Source organism: Vidua macroura, chromosome 12, assembly GCF_024509145.1.
Source record: "Vidua macroura isolate BioBank_ID:100142 chromosome 12, ASM2450914v1, whole genome shotgun sequence".
Lineage (NCBI taxonomy): Eukaryota > Metazoa > Chordata > Aves > Passeriformes > Viduidae > Vidua > Vidua macroura.
Genome location: NC_071582.1, coordinates 1,263,780 through 1,283,822, shown reverse-complemented (window position 1 = coordinate 1,283,822; position 20,043 = coordinate 1,263,780). Strand labels below are relative to the sequence as shown.

Genomic DNA, 20,043 nt, shown 5'->3' with positions numbered 1-20,043 from the left:
TATATGGAACACACAATACTCCCTTTGCTCTCCTTAAATAGAACACACATCCCCACACATGCACATATATATACACACATCTATAAATTTGTGTGTACATACACAGGGACTGCAGATATAAGGACATACATATATAGTACGTTATACATAACACCAATGATACATAGTATACATACAAAATTACTCACATTACCTCCCCCTTTAATGTCTCTCAATGTATGTTATGGGGATATACAGCTATAAACAGTACCATATAAACAGTACCATATACCTGTGACTATTTCTCTCTGTCTCTACACACACACAATAAAATACATAGGTACGTACAGGATATACCCCCAATTTAATATATACACATATCCATATAGATGAGGGAATATGTGTGTATATCTGCCCCATATATAGGATATAATGTATGTATCTCTAATGCTTACACACATACACATGAGTATCTTTGTAGATACAGGTGGAAGGTATATATACAGGGATGCACATAGGAAATACATCATTGCTATATGTGAACACACACACATACACACATATATATGTATATGGTCCCTCACACCTTTCCCTTTTTACATGCCCTACACCTACATACAGATTCATCTTTATATATTTAATCCTGTAGAGCTTGGGGATGTATGTAGAGGGATAGACAGGAATAAAACCAATACTTTATACCTCTATATGCATCAGTGTACATTTTTTAAATAGCTCTCTATATAATTCATGTGTCTATGGATTCATAGGTTTTCTCTCTCACACACATATATATACAGATTCTATATACCCAAATACATAGCTTTACATAGAGACACCCATATTTATAGAGGAAATGTCTCTATGCATATATCTATGTCTCCCCTTCATAATATATCTACATATGTACACACATTCTTTAGATAATACATATGTCTATATATACACACTCAGTCCTTTGTAATATATCAACCATATACGTATTTAAAAAAGGCTCTCACATACCTACCCACATATACCTCTCCCTGTATCTATATATGTATTTTTACATATATTTATACATATACAAAATACTAATGTAGTACACAGATCTTTACCTGTCTTTGTATCTGTCTGCATATATATGAATGAATAGCCTCATTTATACACACACAGATATAGGATAAGCCTATACATAAAATTCCATGTACCCATATAATAATAGAAAAGCAAGTATATATTTTATATGTAAGATATACACATAATAACATGCATAAAATAGATTAAAAAGAGATGTATATGCAGACAGTCTTATACATACTTCTAAAATATATGTAATTACGTTTTAAAATAAATGTAAAGACACACACTTTTTCCCCCTCTGTGTCTATGTGGGGAATTTATATATAGGGATATAATTTATAGTATTATATATATATACATGATACACCAAGATAGATCTGTGTTATATACCATACATATGATACATATTAATATATTTAGCCATTCACACCCCCTTGATTTATATTACCTAAGAAATATAAAATATGAATATGCAGTTTCTCTCACACATCTATAAATATATGTCTATTCCCATATATATGGGATAGACATATATATACACACACATATATGCCATACTTAAAAGTATCTTTATACAGACTAGGTATAGACTATATATATGTATAGATGGACTATACACAGTCATATCTAAGTACATGGCTCTCCATGTATGGGTGTGGCTATGGAAACATAATACATTACAGCTATATACGCACACACACATATTTTGTAATGCGTATAAAATACAAATCTATAGATGCAAACATGTACAAATGCCTTCACAGATCGTAAATATACAGGAACATATGGTAGCCATATTCATATGCATGAATCTGGATCTATGAACATACACAGAAACTGTCTTCAGCAAGCACATCCATCTCCCCATGTGCACATACACAACAGAATACCCATGTGCTCACAGAGTCACAGAACGGTCTGCGCTGGGAGGGACCTTCCAGCTCACCCAGTGCCACCCCTGCCACGGCAGGGACACCTTCCACCACCCCAGGGTGCTCAGCCTGTCCGGCCTGGCCCCGGGCAGTGCCAGGGCTGGGGCAGCCACAGCCTCTGCGGGCAGGCTGTGCCAGGGCCTCCTCTGGACTCGCTGCAGCAGCTCCACGTCCTGCTGATGCTGATGCTGTCGGGGCTCTGCAGCTGGGGCTCACCTAAGCGGGGCAGGCGAGCTCCAGGTCCTTGTCCTCAGGGCTGCTCTCGATCCTCTGGTCCCCGGCTGGAGCTTGTGCTGGGGAGCGCCCGGACGCGGGGCCAGGAGCTTCCCCTTGGCCCTGCTGAATGCTGGAGGATGCAGGAGCCCCCCTCTCCAGCCTGCCTGGATCCCACTGAATGCCAGCTGGGTTTACAACCAGACACTCACACTCCCCTCTGGTTAGCGTTTATGTAGTTTCAGTTACATATGAATCTATTTCCATGTGTGTGGATGTATATACAGGAGTAAAGATATATAATACATTATACAGATACACATATTTTCATTCCTGTAATATATACACATGTATTCTATAATATATACACATATATTCTGACATCTCTCCTCTCACATTCCTTTATATATTTTATATATTTAATATATGCATTCTAATAAAATATCTCAGTATGTACAGAGACATACCCTTTCCTACATCTTTATATTTATATAAAGATATACCTATATGTAGACACACAATCACAAATACCTTTATATGTGTATAAATGTACTTACATAATACCCATATGGGAATGTGTCTATGTTTGGAGAGACATATATGATACACCATATACATACATGTACAAACATGTATATGGTTACTTACATCTTTGTGTTTGTGTATATATATGTATATCTATATATATGGATATATAGAATACAGGATAGATTTATATACATACACATACACTTGTATATATACTAGACATATCCTTATAGAGATAAATAAATAAATATATATATATATATATATATATACACCTATATTTCACTATGTATGCATACTAGAGATAAAGTATGTAATACATTCTGCTAACATATATACACATAAATGCATACATACCTTCATACACATACACACCCTTGTGTATATTCTATGGACATGTATATGCAGGCACACACATTTTTAATATACATACAAAATGTTCTATTCAAAAAGGGGGTGTGCACACCCCCACCTGTCAGAGCCTGCCTTGCTCAGCCTCCCCCACCCCGCTGTGGCGGCAGCCAGAGCACGGCCAGCCCTGGCTGGGCTGGGCTGGGCTGTGCAGAGCCCCCCGTGCTGGCCCAGCAGGGCTGGGCTGTGCAGAGCCCCCCGTGCTGCCCAGCAGGGCTGTGCAGAGCCCCCCGTGCTGCCCAGCAGGGCTGTGCAGAGCCCCCCGTGCTGCCCAGCTGGGCTGTGCAGAGCCCCCCGTGCTGCCCAGCAGGGCTAGACTGGGCAGAGCCCCCCGTGCTGCCCAGCAGGGCTGGACTGGGCAGAGCCCCCCGTGCTGCCCAGCAGGGCTGGGCTGTGCAGAGCCCCCCGTGCTGCCCAGCAGGGCTGGACTGGGCAGAGCCCCCCGTGCTGGCCCAGCAGGGCTGTGCAGAGCCCCCCGTGCTGCCCAGCAGGGCTGTGCAGAGCCCCCCGTGCTGGCCCAGCAGGGCTGTGCAGAGCCCCCCGTGCTGGCCCAGCAGGGCTGGGCTGTGCAGAGCCCCCCGTGCTGGCCCAGCAGGGCTGGGCTGTGCAGAGCCCCCCGTGCTGGCCCAGCAGGGCTGGGCTGTGCAGAGCCCCCCGTGCTGCCCAGCAGGGCTGTGCAGAGCCCCCCGTGCTGCCCAGCAGGGCTGGGCTGTGCAGAGCCCCCCGTGCTGCCCAGCAGGGCTGGGCTGTGCAGAGCCCCCCGTGCTGCCCAGCAGCGCAGGGCTGTGCAGAGCCCCCCGTGCTGGCCCAGCTGGGCTGTGCAGAGCCCCCAGCACAGGCAGGACCCACCCCCACCTCCCCGTGCCAGCAGGACGCCTGCCAGGAACATCCATTTGAAGGCTGCCCTCGGGTCAGGCCCAGCCGCTGAGGTTTCCCACCATTCGGTTTAACCTTTCTGAGAGGTTCCCAGCGTGGTGCTGGGCTAAGCTGTCTCCCCACTTCTTTTCTATTCATTTATTTTGTCCCTGCTGTTCGTTCTCAGATGCATTTGAACTGCTCTGTGAGCTGGACAGCCCAGCTACAGGGAATTAACCCCTCCCAGATCTCCAAACTATCCTGAGTGCCATCAGCAAGAGCAAACTTGGGGCCTTTCAACTTTCAGAGAATGACTATTGGCACACACTTCCACGGACCAAACCAGAAGACTCTGTGGTGGATTTCATTTCCAGGACAGATCTACACCACTGCTCAGTCTCACCTGGTTTACAGCACACAGTACAATGCAAAAATACCACTCACGTTTGTGTTTTCAAGCAACACTCACCACTGCTGGGCTCGTTGTAGTATCGACTGATGTAATTATTCATGTCATCCTCTGAAAGAACAGAAAAGCAGCCCTTAGAAGACCATTTGTTTCATTAAATGGCTGAATCCCACCCCATGGAAAGCTTTCCTCTCCCTGTATGCCCAGAGCCACCTGCTCTGGATTTTTAGGCCACAAGGCCTGAATGCATTACACCCCATCCACGCTGTGGCTGCAGGCAGCACAGGGACTGGATTATTCTTTGTCACAGTCCAGGAATGAGGCACTTTGGGCTCCAAAGGAAAGGTGCTCTGTGATCCTTCCAGAGGCTGCTGTGAGGCTGGCCATTTCCCCTCACTCTGTAGAGACAAACACAACACTGGCCTTTCCCTGGTCAGCAGGGCCCTCCCCTCCCAGCCAGGGCACACAGATAAACCTGGCATTTATCCTGACAGGCTGAACCAAGGGCACCAGCACAGACAGACCCATTGCTGCTGCACACTGACATCCCCAAGTCACCTCCTTCCCCACAGGAGAAAGGGAGGCACCATGTATGATTTTAATGTGTAATTCCCTACTTTCTAAGATAAGGTAATTTCTATTTTGAATGAATGAAGAGTTATTTTGGTGCATATAACACATGCATGTAAGTATACAGCATAATATTAACGTTACACTATTTGTTGGCTTAAAACCTACTATAAAGAGTTTTACCAATCAAGGGTGTAGTACTAACCTTGTAGTACATGCATGAGAGCTACACCTGAACTTCAACAGCAAGGTAAAAATGAAGACACGACCACAAAAGGGAAAGCAGCAGCTCTATTGCATGCACAGATTTTAGATGCTACAGATGACAGGGGCATTTACTGTTATCTTATGGAAAAGCAGAACATTTTACCATTGTGGAAAAAACCATAAACTTCTTTTGTTCTGAGCGAAGGCAAACACTGCTGCTAAGAAACAGTATTGGCAGGCCCGGAGAACGTCAGGCTTCCAAGCAACCTGACCTGCCCAATTTGTGGTGTATCTGTGCTCTAAAAGCACTCTCTCCTTTTAAGTGCTCTTTTTGATACCATGTTTCAGAAAGCCGTGCTCATCCCTTTGAGCCAGATTTCCTTCGTCCCCCTGGGTCTCTGTGGCTACAGTCCTGCCTCATCACAGCACATTGCGGTTTGCAGGTGAAAGAAACAGATGTTTTCTGGGGAACACTTTCCTCACACAACAAGACCCAAACCACCAAGCACTCTGTACCTGAAATAGCTGCACTCATAAGAAGGCAATCTAACCTGACACTGAAAGGAAACGTGGTTGTTTTCCTGGTTTCATTGGATCTTAAAAGCTTTTTCAGCCCTTGTTGATCTTTAAATGCCTGCAGTCAGAGGTGTGCTTTGTGCTAATGTCTGAGTTTAAAAAAGAGGCCTCAGAGTAGCTCAGGGCGATGCCACTGAATTAGGAGTACATTGCAAGGCTTTTCAGCTATCTGCTACTAAAATACACTTCATTTCAGTCATGCATAATTGATACTCTCAGTGCCACGAAATCTGCCAGCCATACAGACACAGGTTCTGGTTCAGAGAATGCCTCTCTAGCTGTACTTCTGGTAGGGCACTTTCAGCATCTTGGAGTCCCATTCTAAGCAGACAAACAAGGAAAACAGCACAGCACTTTGGCTGGACGAGGGTCACCCCTCCTGCCACCTGCCAAAAGCCACCAACAGGGGCCTTGGGTGCTCCCAGTAGAGTCTGTCCAAATGCCAAGACACTTTGCATCAAAGACAGGAAATGCTTGGAGAAGTTAACTCACCTGCTTTTTGTGTCTTAAAGACAGTGCTCAAACCAAGGCTTCCTTAGGAGTGCACACACTGATTGCCCTGGTCCCCTGTCTGCCAGCTGACAGAATGTACCAGGGCCCTGCTCCCAGACACAGCAGCTGTGTCCAAACCAAGCTAGCAGAGAACCAGGCTGCTCTGTATGGCAGCAGTGGGCACTGCCAAACACCTGGAGAGGAACTCCAGAAATGCACTGCCACTGCTCCCTCTGAGCTGGGAGGAGAATTCTGGCCTGGCCTGGCCCTGTGTGTGACCACTGCCAAGACTGGGGGAACTCCCACCTGCCTATTTTAATGGTATTCTGTGATGCCTTTATTAATGTCATTGCTCATCACTGCTGATCTATTTAGCTATAAATTAAAAATATATGTATAAATATATCCACAGTGCATGTGTATGTAAATATAAAATACATATATTCAACATTAAGTAGTTTCTTATTAATAAAAAACAATAAAGAGTAATGGAGTAACAGCAGCAGAATAAATATTTCAACAACAGATTAAGTTTCTGAATCATTACTTTAAAGCAAACTGACAATTAACAAACTCATCTGAATCATATGGGAGTCTCAGCTGCTTTGGGCATTGAAGGTTATAAACAATTCCAGTTGCCTCCCATTATATTCTACATTGCTGAAAAAAGGAGTTCAAAATAATGCAACAAATACCCAACTGAAAGCACCCATCTGTGCATATAAAATGTACCCACAGAACCACAGTTGTGCACAGCACCACAGAACACTGCTCAAGTGATTGTGGGGATTCCCAGATGAAGTCCCTGCTCGGAGTGGGGGTCCCATGGGATCAGGATCAGCTGGTAGCACACAGGGAGTTTGTGGGAGAGAGCAGGGAAGACCAGCTTTTACACAAGGGGCTGAGCACTCGTATTATTTACATCCTACACAGTGTCTTTTGCTGTCCAGTTTCAGCTGCAGAAAGGGAGTTGTCTAAAGAAATACTTAATTCTTCACAATTTTCATGGGATTTTCTTAAACCTTTTTAAATTTTTTAAATTTTATTTCTATCTCCTTGAAATTTTCAGGATCCAGATTTAATTTTTTTCTTTTCCTGGAAATCAATCCATCTCCTCCAATACACAGAAATGTTACCTGCACTTCCTTTTCCAGACAGACTTTGCCTCTTTAGCTATAAAGATGCCCAAACGGTATTTGAACTAAAAAAAAAAAAGGCAGTAAGTAGAAAGGAAAAGCATTTCCCTCCTAATTCCTATGAAAATGGCAATCTTAGAAAAATGACGATGGATGGTGACTGGGATCCTCTTGCTACATGTACCAGCAGGAATCACAGAAACTCTTCTCTTGGAAATGGTCTTTAAGACTGAGTCTACCAGTAAACCTAACACTGCCACTAAGCCATGTCCCTCTGTGCCAAATCCACCATTAATAAACAGCCCCAAGGAGATGTGGATGACGGGAAATTAATGCTGAAGTTCCAAAAGGTGTGAGCTGAGAAGGAAGAGTGTGGCAGGTCCTCCCCCTGTGAAAGTCTGTGGTGAACAATAGATGAATGTACAATCTTCCCTGCAGAGGGGCAGCATGGAGGCGGTGAGAGCCTGTGGAGGGATTCAGCTGAGAGCTCTGCTGAGCAGGGGAAGGAAGGAGTAGAACAGGCTGCTCTCTGTAGTCTATAGCACAGTTTGCTCAAGCAGTGTGGGCTGACAGCTCCAAGGGGTGAGGCAGCAGAGACCACAAAGGGACAGAGGGGCTGCCTCCAACACAATCAGAACTCCCACCCCACCGAGGGGAATGTCTGACTGGGAAGGCTGCTCAGACCCTGCCCTATCTCACATAAACCCAGCCTCCCCTGCACTGTAACCAACCCCCCTGCAATGCTGCTCACTGCAGTGCAGATCCAACTCTGCCTGCTGCCCAAATCCCAGTTATTGAAAAAACGTGTGGTTCTCAGTCAGGATCTGTCTGACAACCACTGGATTTTGTCTGATGAAGGCTTCCAAGTTATCTGCTTGTTCTTTTCCTGCAGGACTCCAAACACACACTGCAATGGTTCAGGGAGTAATAAACTACTTAGAGTACAGTGCCATATAATCTCATCTGACCCAAGAGACAACATTGCAATCTCTCTCTTGGCCCCATAAAAACCTAATAAATTTGGTGAAACATATAAATGACATTCCACCCAAGCAGATCTCTTTCAGTTCTATAATGCCTCAACAGTGATCTTTAATTGTTTCATCAATGCCTTCATGAGTGATCTGCAACTCCCCTGCATACAAGAAAAGGCCTTAAAAAGGGGGTTTTATTTTGAAATATTTCATGATTAGAGTATTTTATTTCATATTTTTATTGCCATTAGTTGTACTGCCTTCTGTCTCTCCAAGCTGAATTTTCTGAACTGGAAGGTTCTTTTTTCTGCTGTGCAGCCTCCCACTGAGGAAGTGAGTCCTCAGAGTGATGTCTTACCCCTACTTCCTTCCAGAAAACAGGCTTTACTAGGAGGTTTCTAAAGAAGCAGATCTTTCATCTGTTTCAACAGGAACCAAGAGCAGCCAGCTGGCACTTTCCAGGAGACTTCCCCTGCCTTTGGTTTGAAGACAGATTGCTACATTACTGCAAGCTGCAGTACTCACACCACTGTTCAATTCACACACATATCCAGTCCCTGCAGAGGCTGGATGGATGCCTGGGCACATGGATATTCCATCTTGAGAGCAACTGTAAAGTCAGCTTGCAGAGAAAACAGAGCTTCAGCCTGGTTCTATGTAAGAAATCAATCTGTGGTCCAAGTCATCGTGCAGAAGGAAATCTGGGATATGCAAGAGGCTCCATTATCAGCAGATGCTGCTGGGACCGAAACCCAGAATCCTGACAACAAATGAGGGGCTTTGGGCCTCACTTGAGCAGATGATGCAGCAAAGCACTGTGAGCTGACTGGAGCACGGCTGGGATGCAGCACAGCTCTGTGTGCAGGGGCTGTGAGCACAGGATGGCCTGGGAGACTCTCAGTGCTCTTCCCAGCCTTGTTCCCAGAGTATGGATCAGCAGATCCACGGCTGAGCTGGCTCAGTACAGTCAGCCTGAAGCAAACTCAGAGGAACCTGGGTTTGTCTCTGTGAAACAGCAACATTTGCTGAATCTAAAATACAAAGCTAAGGAAGAATATGGCTGCCACCAAAACAATCATCAAGATAAGAAAAAATGAAGCAGAAGGGATTCAAGAACAAACTGTTATAAACTGGCAACAAAGAAATGTAATCTGAGAATTCGGAAAAGACTTGAAATACTTCAGAACCCAAGTGTCTGGCAGGGCAGCAGAGGGCAGAGCAATCACTGCTGTCACGGGGAGCACCATCTGCTCATGAAATGGATCCTTATGAAAGGGCTGCGTGCTTGGGCAGTGGGAAACATTCCAGTTCTGTGTTCCTCTACCTGTCAGCAATGTCTTCGCACCTCCTCACATTAATGATGAGAGACAACTTCACCCTCACAGCCGTGACTGTAGGCTCACCCCTTCTGGGAGTGAGCAGTCTCTATCCCACCCATTTGGTGACTATGAAATACAAGAGCCTGGCTCCACTAACTGCACACACATTTCTCCAAGTGTTGCTTAAGGTTGAATTCCTTTGATTCCTATCTGGCTGGTCAGTGCACAGAGAACCACAAAGCCTGGAAGAGGCACCTAGAGAGAAGTCCAGCTGAAGTGGCGTGCACTTAGATACTCCATTTCCAGGAGCAGACTTCAAAGTAGATACATTTCAGCATTTGAAAATAACCATAAACTATTTTTTATCTATTGTTTTGCACTAACAGGGTTCTCTTAGAGCACTAACAGATGATCACCAAAGGAACTGGCTTAGAGTTTAAAAGCATCCAACCAGCTCAGACTGCCTTGCAAGGAACAACTGACAAAATCCTTTCCAGTGCCCTGCTTTGCCTTCTCAGACAGCTTATGAATAATGTTAAGGGAAGCCCTCTGAAGCTCCAGAAGTCTTCCTGCTCCCCTCCCAATATCCTATTTTCTTCACTTACAAAACAGTGGGTATCTACAGGGAGGGCAAGCTTTACTTTTCTTTAAAGCATGATCATAAATTGCAGCAGTTCCCCAAAGCAAAAGACTTACTGCTAACCCCATAAAAATGGAAATTTGACTCAGAATAGTTAAAAAAGGGGTTTTGGCGATGTGAAGTTCCGGTTCTTGCTCAAAGGAATAAGAAGGGTGGTATATTAATCTTACAGTATGGCAGTACTGTAGAATTTCAAAAACTGAAATGATATATGCAGGGAAATGAGGATTTTCCACTAGGGACTCTAATTCATACGTTATGGGAGAGATTAAAGAATAATAAATTTTGGAAGGAAGTATTAATGGCTAGAGGGGGCACTGTGAACCTGGCATTCCCTGAAGCCTGGAACTTTGTATACCAAACACTAAAAATGATTTGTGCAGAACAAGAAAACATTAGCTGTTATTCTCACCATGACCAGTTACACGCTGTACGGGGTAAGAACTCCTTTATAATTTAGAACTTCCTTTGTATTTTAGAGATTAATAGGTAAGATGATAATTGCCATTATGTGAAATGGCAACCATCTCTGGGAAGAAGAAAGGAGCACTCAGGGTATTTCCCTGCTCTCAGAGAAAGGCTGACCACAATGCTCCTGAACATTAGCGATGCTGCCGTGCACTCACAGGCAGCAGCTTTCAGCCCAAGCTCTTCACAAACAGAGCTGAAGTGCTCTGAGAGTGCAGCAGATGTCAGAGCTCTGCCCTGGGTTTGCAGCTCCTCCAGCCCTGCCCTTCTCTGGGGTCTATTTGTTTCCTGCTGTTGATACTTGTACCCTTTGACCTGCAGGCTGAAAACTGTTTCAGCCTTCACATTTGTCTGCTCTGGAGATAAAATTCTTGGCAAGAGAAATAAAACCCCAATTCAAAGGAAATTAAAGGTGAAAAAAATTCCTGCTTCTTTACCATATTGATTAGGAAATACCACATATCCATACATTTTCCACAGTGTTATTTCCTACTGTGTCAGGAGGTCCCTTGGTGAACTGCTCTGGGGAGACAGAAGTGGGAGGCAGCAACCAGCTCATTGTTCCCAGAATTAGCACAGGACTGGCCTTCAGGAGGAGGCATGAAATGTAAGCTGGGGAGTTATGGGACTCTTTCAGAACCCATGGTCCATCTGACCAGAGCTCTTGCTTCTCCCAGTCTCATACCTGCAATTAAGGCACGTTAAATACAAAGAGCAGGAGATCTGCTGAAGGAAAATCTGGGTGAAAACATGCAATTGAAAACTCCCAAATCAGCCAGCACACACACAGCTCTCCTGGTGCAGGTCACTGGGTATCCTTACACAAATTCGCTGAGGCGCTGCACGTACCATGTGACACTGGGCTTACCTGACTTACTTTACTGAATGCTGTAGTAAATGGTTGCACAAAATCCTGTGTAAATACCAGAGACAAGCTACAGCTGCCCCTGAGGAGCTTTAACTTATGCACTGTCCCATAAAACTTCTAGGTAGGGAAATGAATAAAAAGTCTCAATGCTTTCTTATTCCATCAGCCCTTCATGGTGAAGAATTCTGCACTGAATGTTTCCATTGTTCAATATAGATGGGGGAAATAAGATTAGCCTGAGATGGAATATCCCATTTTCTCATGCAGTATGTTCTCTAGCCAACTCAAGCTTGCTGGTTTGGCAGAATTCAGAGCTCTCTTAAGACAGTGATTTTTTGAAGGCTGACAAAGTTTCATTTGGCAAAAACACATGCATTCCATCCCATCCCCCAGCCTCAGGTGTTGGATGTAGGGCTAATGTTCTGCCAGAGTATAAAAGAACAGCACATCAGAGCGTGCTCTGCCAAACAGCTGAATCGTGGCTTTGAACTGCTGCCTTCCTCTCGACAGTGGAGGTGACCTGGTCCCTCATTTCTCCTCTCCCTAGCAGTGCAATAGGCCGTGGCAGGTATGTTCCAGCGCTCAGAATGCCAAGTGGCACTCAGAATGATTAGCTGCAGCCCTCACTCTGGAATCTTTAAGAAGGAAAAACACAGCTTAGAGAAAACAGTTGCAAAGCAATCCCTAATGTGGTCTCACGCACAGGGTAACTTGCCAAATATAACCCTTGACCCAAAGGTTAAAACACTGGTGGCTGAAGTTCCAGGCAGAGCGAGTGCTGTGGGAAGCCCTGAAGGCAGCACAGCCAGTGTGACTGCAGGAGAGTACAGGAATTGTCTTGTCTGCCTGTGCTCTGCAGAGCCACATCTCTGAGTACTTCACGTGTCCCAGCAGGTGGGGAGACAGGAGATCCCACACCAACTGCAAATGCCCTTCCACACAGAGGACATGGAGGCACCCTCAGCCATGCCCTGCTTCCACCTGGCACAGCACAGGCAGCTCTGGCTGACACCTGCACTGCTCAGGAGGGTGCAGAATGAGAAGATACTGCCAGCATGGCAAAGGGAGGATGCTGAAAGCGTATCACTGGGAACACAAGCTGGTGCCAGAGAGCCGGAGAAGAAAGCCCCAGCTGAGATGGGGAGAGAGAACAATGAGGCAGGGCCGGCCCAGGATCCTTACTGCCCAGAAGTAAATGCCTTCTCCAGCTGTGAGCCGAGATTTCCAAGTTACACAGAAGCAATCCCTAAGCCAGCACTGCAAAATAATCCCAGAAATGCCATGTTAAATCCTCTGCCTCGACTGCCTGTGCCCTGGGCTGTGCACACTGAACACCACTGCTGGTGTGTGGAGTCTCATGCAATCTGAGTTGGGCCCTGTGCTGGCAGCCCATGGGATGACAGACTACCACAGACTGCTGTGAGAACACAGGGAATTTCTCCTGTCCAGCTCCTGCCTCATTCCACAGAAACTACTTGTTCAAATACTGTCACCCTAATTTAGGTTCTGACAAAAAGCACTCGAGGCACCTACAAAGGCTTTGTATGCAATATAAAATACAGTGCACAAGAAACATTTCTTCTGGTACTTTTAGATGATCTCCAAGAATTGGGAATTTATTCTGCATATTCAGTATAAATGTTTAAATATAACATAACTGCAGCTGACCCAATATGTGAAGTAATCCATGTTTTCTTATTTGCTCAATGTCTTTTTTTTCAGTGAAAAGCACAAATCCCTCTAATCATGTAACCTAAGTGCAGAAATCAGTCCTGAAGATTGGGCGTCTACTTTGTTGCAAGTGTGGGCAGCATTTTACAGGAAGACATGAATAATGAGTAATTCTGTTAACCTGGATGTTGGAATGAATACCTTGGACAGAAGAATTTTTAGATCAACCTCCAGAGCACTAAAATTTCAGCAAGCCTCCTTACAGTGTGTGTAACACTCTTCAGTTCCAAACATAACCCCCAAGGAACACATGCATAAATTATAATATATCCACTGGGGAAACCTCTGAAATATTTCAAAAAAAGAGGGAAATGCATTTTAGGGGTCAGTCTGCTCAACTGTCTGCTTTTAAATACAATTTCATATCAGGAATAATTAATGGCTTTACTGTAGTTAGTGCTTAGATATTATAAAGTGGAAAAAAAAAAAAACAAAACAATTTTCAACATGCTTTCACTACTCTGTAAAGAAAGGAGAGGATTATAATTTAAAAATGTCTAACAGCTTTTAAAGCATCTGTGCCTTGAATTCTAAGGAGTTTGACCAACGTAAAGATACTGTGCAAACTTCTAATTCCAACAGATTCACAATAATTAAGCTAAGATGCCCAAGGAAGACTAACACACCACTAAGGCAGAAAGTGTTGTCTCCTCTGGAATATTACATTAAAGCAGGAGACATTCTGCACTCCACTGGTAGGGCTGGTGGATCACAGGAAAGGAGCTTTGTCTTTTCCATAAAAGAAAAAATTCAGGTCCAGCACTTACATAATAAAATCTGATCCCAGTAAATGTAACTGTTGCTATCCCCTGAACCACAGAGCTGCCCAGCAGACACCCTGAGGCAGCAGAGTGCTCCTTACCATGGTCACATGGCACTCAGACATGCAAGCAGGATGCCCACACTGCACTTCCCTCCTTTCCTGGCACCAGTGCTGCCCTGCCCAAAACTGGCAGCTTTAGGGAAGTGCTGAGAGCACAGCCTCCAGGCAAGGCGAGCCCCACAGCTGATGCAGGAGTCCTCTCCAAACCACAGAAATGCAAGTGGTCAAAGACCAAAACTGTTTTTCAATGTTCTTCCTAATTTCCCTGCTATTACCTGTGAGTGACTATCCTTTGGCCAACTTTCATTTGGCTGCTGCTTCTCTGGTGTTTGATGGATCTAACCATGAGGACACTGGAAGGTACATCGTAGCCATTTTCTTCCCCTGTCATTTCTTTGGCTCTCTTTAGAACCTGCTCCCAAATACAACAGCTCCTTCAGCCACCAGTGTTTTAACCTTTGGGTCAAGGGTTATATTTGGCAAGTTACCCCGTGTGTTACACCACATTAGGGATTGCTTTGCAACTGTTTTCTCTAAGCTGTGTTTTACCTTCTTAAAGATTCCAGAGTGAGGGCTGCAGCTAATCATTCTGAGTGCCACTTGCTACTCCAGAGCAGATGCAGCCTCTCTGCAGCAATGGGAAACTGCAGGCTGCAGGGAAGCAATGAATCAGTGCAGGAGTGAAGGTGTTCAGTGAGATCCCACTGTGGAGGATCAGCTGTGCACTCACCTCGTGCAGGTCGCAGCTCAGCGATGTTCTCGGTGCCTTCATCGTCCGAGTCTTCAGTGGCCACCACCTTGTACCTCTTGCTGCTCTGTTTGTTCAGCACGTGTGGGACCTGCAGTGCAGCCTCTCTCTCTGCAGCCAGGTCCAAATCCTGCTGAGCAAGGTGGGCCCTCAGCTGCCTGATTTCAAACTAGAGGAAAAAACACCACCACAAACTGATGTCATGTGAGCACAGCCAGAAGTTTACATGCTACAGTTGGGGACCCATTACTCATCACTAAACACTACAGGTCTGGTAAAACAAATAGTGTGGTTGAGCCAGGATATGAGTCCAAGCTGGTGGTGCTCTCCCACAGCCTGTGTGAGCTGGACCATTGCTCACATAATCTAAAGATAATGACTGCCTCATACTGGTCCTCTGTTTTGCACAGCTGTGTCCTCAAGGTAAGATTTTGGACAATTTTAACAAGTCTTACTGCCCAACCTCGTGTAACCTTTATAGCAAGAGACCAGTTTTAACAGGCATTTAGGGAGTTAAGTTCATGACAAATATCCCTAACCAGACTTCGTAATGAGGCTTCCAGTGGAGGGGAGGTTCTCTGAGCAGCACCCAGAATGGTTCTCCCTCATTAATTAGGCCAGGGGAGGATAATACAGTCCTCTTCTGACTTGAAACCTTCTGTACTCAGCAGTGTGCAGAAAGCCCTGGGGAAGGTTACCACTTTTCTGGCCATTCCTCTCAAACATGTCAAAGAATTTCTGCAGCCACAAGGGGATTTGCTTATGACTGGTGTTATAAAGCAGATACCTGAAAAAAAGAAGCTACCAGGTACAATCTGACTGAGGGATACAGCAGATTTCTGGTTTTGATGGCCACGCATCTTCCACAACACAAGAAGGAAAACAGTTTTTTTGGAGAGGCTGCAGAGACCCTTTAAACCCTTATATAAGCAGGACAAAACTCCCTGTGCCACACGGCACAGATGTGGGGCTGCAAGGAAGAGTTTCTCTTTAAAAGAGTAACTCTTTAAAATCAGCAGTACAGCAGTGACCAAGTCATGTCTAATTCTACAGTTTGAGAGGGAAACACAGTTGAGGTGAATAACAGGCAAGCATTCAAATGTGGCATTGCTGGGCCTCCCCTGGCTCAGGGCCTGCAGGAGCACACGGCAGCTGCCACTCCACACCCACAGCACACGGAATTGGCACCTCCATGCTGGAAAACTGGTGTGGAACAGCCCTGGCTGAGTGCACCTGCCTGTGCCTCTCACCCTCAGATGTGACTCAGATCTGCTTCACTGGCAGATTTTGGAACCCATCAGCACACCCCCTTCGTTCCACTGCAGTCAGACATGGTGCAAACACCGGGGAGGGGAAACCAGACAGAATCTGCACCAATTCAGGAAAGGAAAAGGGATTCCAGTTTGCCACACCTGGAGACTATCTGCTTTCCAGAGCATCTGGGAAGGAACTACAGTAACTGAAAGGCCCATTGCAAGACTCAAATCCAGAAAGCCAAAGGGCAGTTCAAGCTTTCCAGATCCCATTAAAGCAGCTAATCCAGGGCTCTAACAAAGCACACAGCTTTTCCTCCATCTGCAATCCAGTGCACAGAGGCCTGGCAGCTGCAGACAGCTGGCTGCAAGTGCTCACTGCTTTTTAACCAAAGGTCTTCTGGCAGTGGCAGTCAGGAGCCAGGTGGAATCAGCAAATGTCAAAATACTGCCCTGCTCCCTGATTTCCTGCAATGAAGCCTCCATAGCAGATTCCTGCAAGTTGTTATTGTGTTAACCTATTGCTAGGAAGAACTGGCACTGCTAACTCTGCTCCCAGCCAGCCTGAAGCATCCTGAGGCTCAAGGTACTTGTGTCAATATGAACATAGGGAATTTCAGGTTTATATCCCTGACTTGAAAAAAAACAAGGAATCACAAGGAATACCTTACATTCCACCTTTAAAGAGAGAAAGATACCCTTTCAGACACTCCTTTGGTTTAAAGGAGGAAATGCACTCAAACATAATAGGCAAAAAAGAAATTTGGATTTTTTTTTTCATGTTGTTTAGCTCAAACATATTTTGTTTCTCTACATTTCACCCTTCAAAAACATTCACACGTGTCTGAAAAAGAAATAGCAGCCATTGAAATGCTTAATTCTGGCCTAAAGGCATGATACAATTTCCTTTTTTCATGAGAGACAAAAAACCTGGCAGGTGTTTTTTAACACGGACAGAACTAGCTAAAAGTCATCTCAATAACTATGACAGCATCAGATCCAATTTAAGGAGCTACAGCTTTTACAAAGATTAGCTGAGCACTGTAGCAATCAGAAGCCTGAACGCAACGCTGCGTTATGCAGGTGTGAAGGAGGAGGAGAACTGGGGGAGAGCGCGGACGCCTCCTGCGCACTCAGAGTTGCCGAAGTGCCATTTCCAAGGAGCACGGGTCAGTGCCAGCGCCCCGAGCGCGCAGGCCGGGCACGGCCGGGCACGGCCCGGGCACAACGGGCCCGGCGCTCCGGGACACGGGCCCGCGCCGCGCCTCTGCTGCCGCCTGCCGAGCGCGGCGGGAACTGCAGCCGCGCCGCCGACCGCGGGACACGGCGGGCACGGGACACGGCGGGCACGGGACACGGGGACACGGCGGGCACCGGACACGGCGGGCACCGGGACACGGCGGGCACCGGGACACGGCGGGCACAACGGGGACACGGCGGGCACGGGACACGGCAGGCACAACGGGGACACACCGGGCACGGGGACACGGCAGGCACGGGACACGGCAGGCACAACGGGGACACGGCGGGCACCGGGACACGGCGGGCACGGGACACGGTGGGCACCGGGACACGGCGGGCACAACGGGGATACACCGGGCACCGGACACGGCAGGCACGGGGACACGGCGGGTATGGGAACACAGCGGGCACGGGGACACAGCGGGCACGGGACACGGCGGGCACCGGACACGGCGGGCACCGGACACGGCGGGCACCGGGACACGGCGGGCACAACGGGGACACACTGGGCACGGGGACACAGCGGGCACGGGACACGGCAGGCACGGGACACGGCAGGCACAACGGGGACACGGCGGGCACCGGGACACAGCGGGAATGGGACACGGCGGGCACGGGAACACGGCGGGCACGGGAACACGGCGGGCACGGGACACAGCGGGCACGGGAACACAGCGGGCACCGGACACGGCGGGCACCGTGACACACCAGGCACTGTGACACACCGGGCACGGGACACACCAGGTACCGTGACACAGCGGGCACGGGACACAGCGGGCACGGGACACAGCGGGCACTGTGACACACCGGGCACGGGACACAGTGGGCACTGCGACACACCGTCACAGACACCGAACTGGGCTCCAGTGTCACCCTGCCACAGACACCGCACTGGGGCACTGCTGTCACCGGCACTGAACCTGGGCACCAGCGTCACCCTGTCACCGGCACTGAACCTGGGCACCAGCGTCACCCTGTCACCGGCACTGAACCTGGGCACCAGCGTCACCCTGTCACCGACACCAAATCTGGGTGCCAGTGTCACCTGTCACCCACACCAAATCTGGGTGCCAGTGTCACCTGTCACCCACACCAAATCTGGGTGCCAGTGTCACCTGTCACAGACACTGAATCTGTCACAGACAAGAAACAGAATTTTTGTTCACAAAAGGCAAGGGTCTACAGAGGCGATTGGCTGGGCAGGAGCTGTGTCCTAACGATTATCCCAGGATCCTGCAGATGCTGGAACACAGCGTCAGCCCCTCAGAGCAACCCCCTACAACAAAGGTTAAGTCTAAGGGCGTGTTCCTTACGGGTGAAACGCAGTGAGAGGCTGCACGAGCAAACGAGCTTGTAGCTGCTCCTGTCTACTGAAGATTATATTGCACACTGACCTCAGGCAGTTCTAATGCGTACAAGAGCTAATGAGATTGCTCTGCATTCAGGCAGTCCAGGGCAGGTAAAACAAATCATTAGGAGGTATATATAAGTCTTTTTAAGGTAAAATTCTGGGCCAAGGTAACATTGAGTTTCTATTTGCAGTAGCAGCTGATGCAGCAATCTGAGCGTACACCTGGACCAGCACAGCTGGACTGAGGAAACCACGGTCTGTACTTCCAGGTACACCATTCTTCCCTCAGCCTGTAGGGCAGGAGCACACTGCACATATCATCAGATGACAAAAAAAGGGCATATAAACTTGAACACATGCTTTGATTTGCTTAAATTAACTCATAGGTATCAGCTCTGTGGAAGAACCTTGCAAATCTCAGAGAGCCAGGGAGCAAAAAAATGCTCTTGTGTAGAGGATATCCTGTGACCAAGGAGACAAAGGCAAACCAGCTCCTGATACCTATGACATTCGTGTTCCTTCATTACACATACTTTGGTAGCTTCTGGTGGGTATTTACCAATAAGTTCCAACATACTCTGTAACAGAAAAAGTATTTTTGAAAACTGCATAGAATCCCAGCATAATCTGAAGTGAAATGGAACTGGGAGGGCCATCTAATCCAACACCTTGCTTTAAGCAGCTCCATTTAGCTCAGGTTGCTGAAAGCCTGTCCTCTCAAAGTCTGACTATCTCCAGGCTGTGTGTACACAGCACCACCTCCCTGGCAAGATGCTCCAGTGCACCACCTCCCTGGCAAGATGCTCCATTCCCGTAATGAAAATGTTTGTTCTTGTATTTCACAGAAAGTTTGCACATTCCATGCTTGTGCACCGTCACTGTGCACCTCTGAGAACTGTCTGGCTACACCCACCATGACAGAGCTGGAAACAAAAACAAAGGTGTAATACATGTGGCTGATGTGAAAGTGAAAATACACTTATTACCACGAAAAAGGGAGATACAGAATGCTTCATAGAAGAATGAGTTAACTAGATTGTCTGGCATGAAGATAAAGTTCATCAATAGGAAATTTAAACTTACCATTTTCAAAATCTGTTACATGTCCTCTTGCAGCACAAACCTGGCAATATTTTGTCAGGAAACAAACCAGAAATAATTATGGGGCACTCCTGTGCACTTCCTCACTCAAATAATGCATTAGGTGATTATTTCTAAGCAGGTAAATCGACAGACCTACCCGGAGCTCTAGATAA

The 20,043-nt window shown here is 46.7% G+C and overlaps 1 protein-coding gene and 1 long non-coding RNA gene across 9 annotated transcripts in view; one reads left to right on the top strand and one right to left on the bottom strand.

The window, feature by feature from the left end:
- Window positions 1-20,043, bottom strand: part of TMEM266 (transmembrane protein 266) — an 84,919-nt gene that overhangs the window by 4,247 nt on the left and 60,629 nt on the right. For all 8 annotated transcript variants that reach the window (XM_053988207.1, XM_053988206.1, XM_053988208.1 and 5 more), the window contains 2 exons: window positions 14,924-15,110; window positions 4,450-4,500 (listed from right to left, as the gene is read on the bottom strand). In XM_053988207.1, coding sequence (XP_053844182.1) covers window positions 4,450-4,500; window positions 14,924-15,110 — 238 coding nt within the window. The remainder of the gene's footprint in view (window positions 1-4,449; window positions 4,501-14,923; window positions 15,111-20,043) is intronic.
- LOC128813261 (uncharacterized) lies at window positions 18,284-19,264 on the top strand. Its single transcript, XR_008438977.1, has 3 exons — window positions 18,284-18,895; window positions 18,979-19,056; window positions 19,174-19,264. It is a non-coding gene; the product is annotated as an uncharacterized LOC128813261 (long non-coding RNA).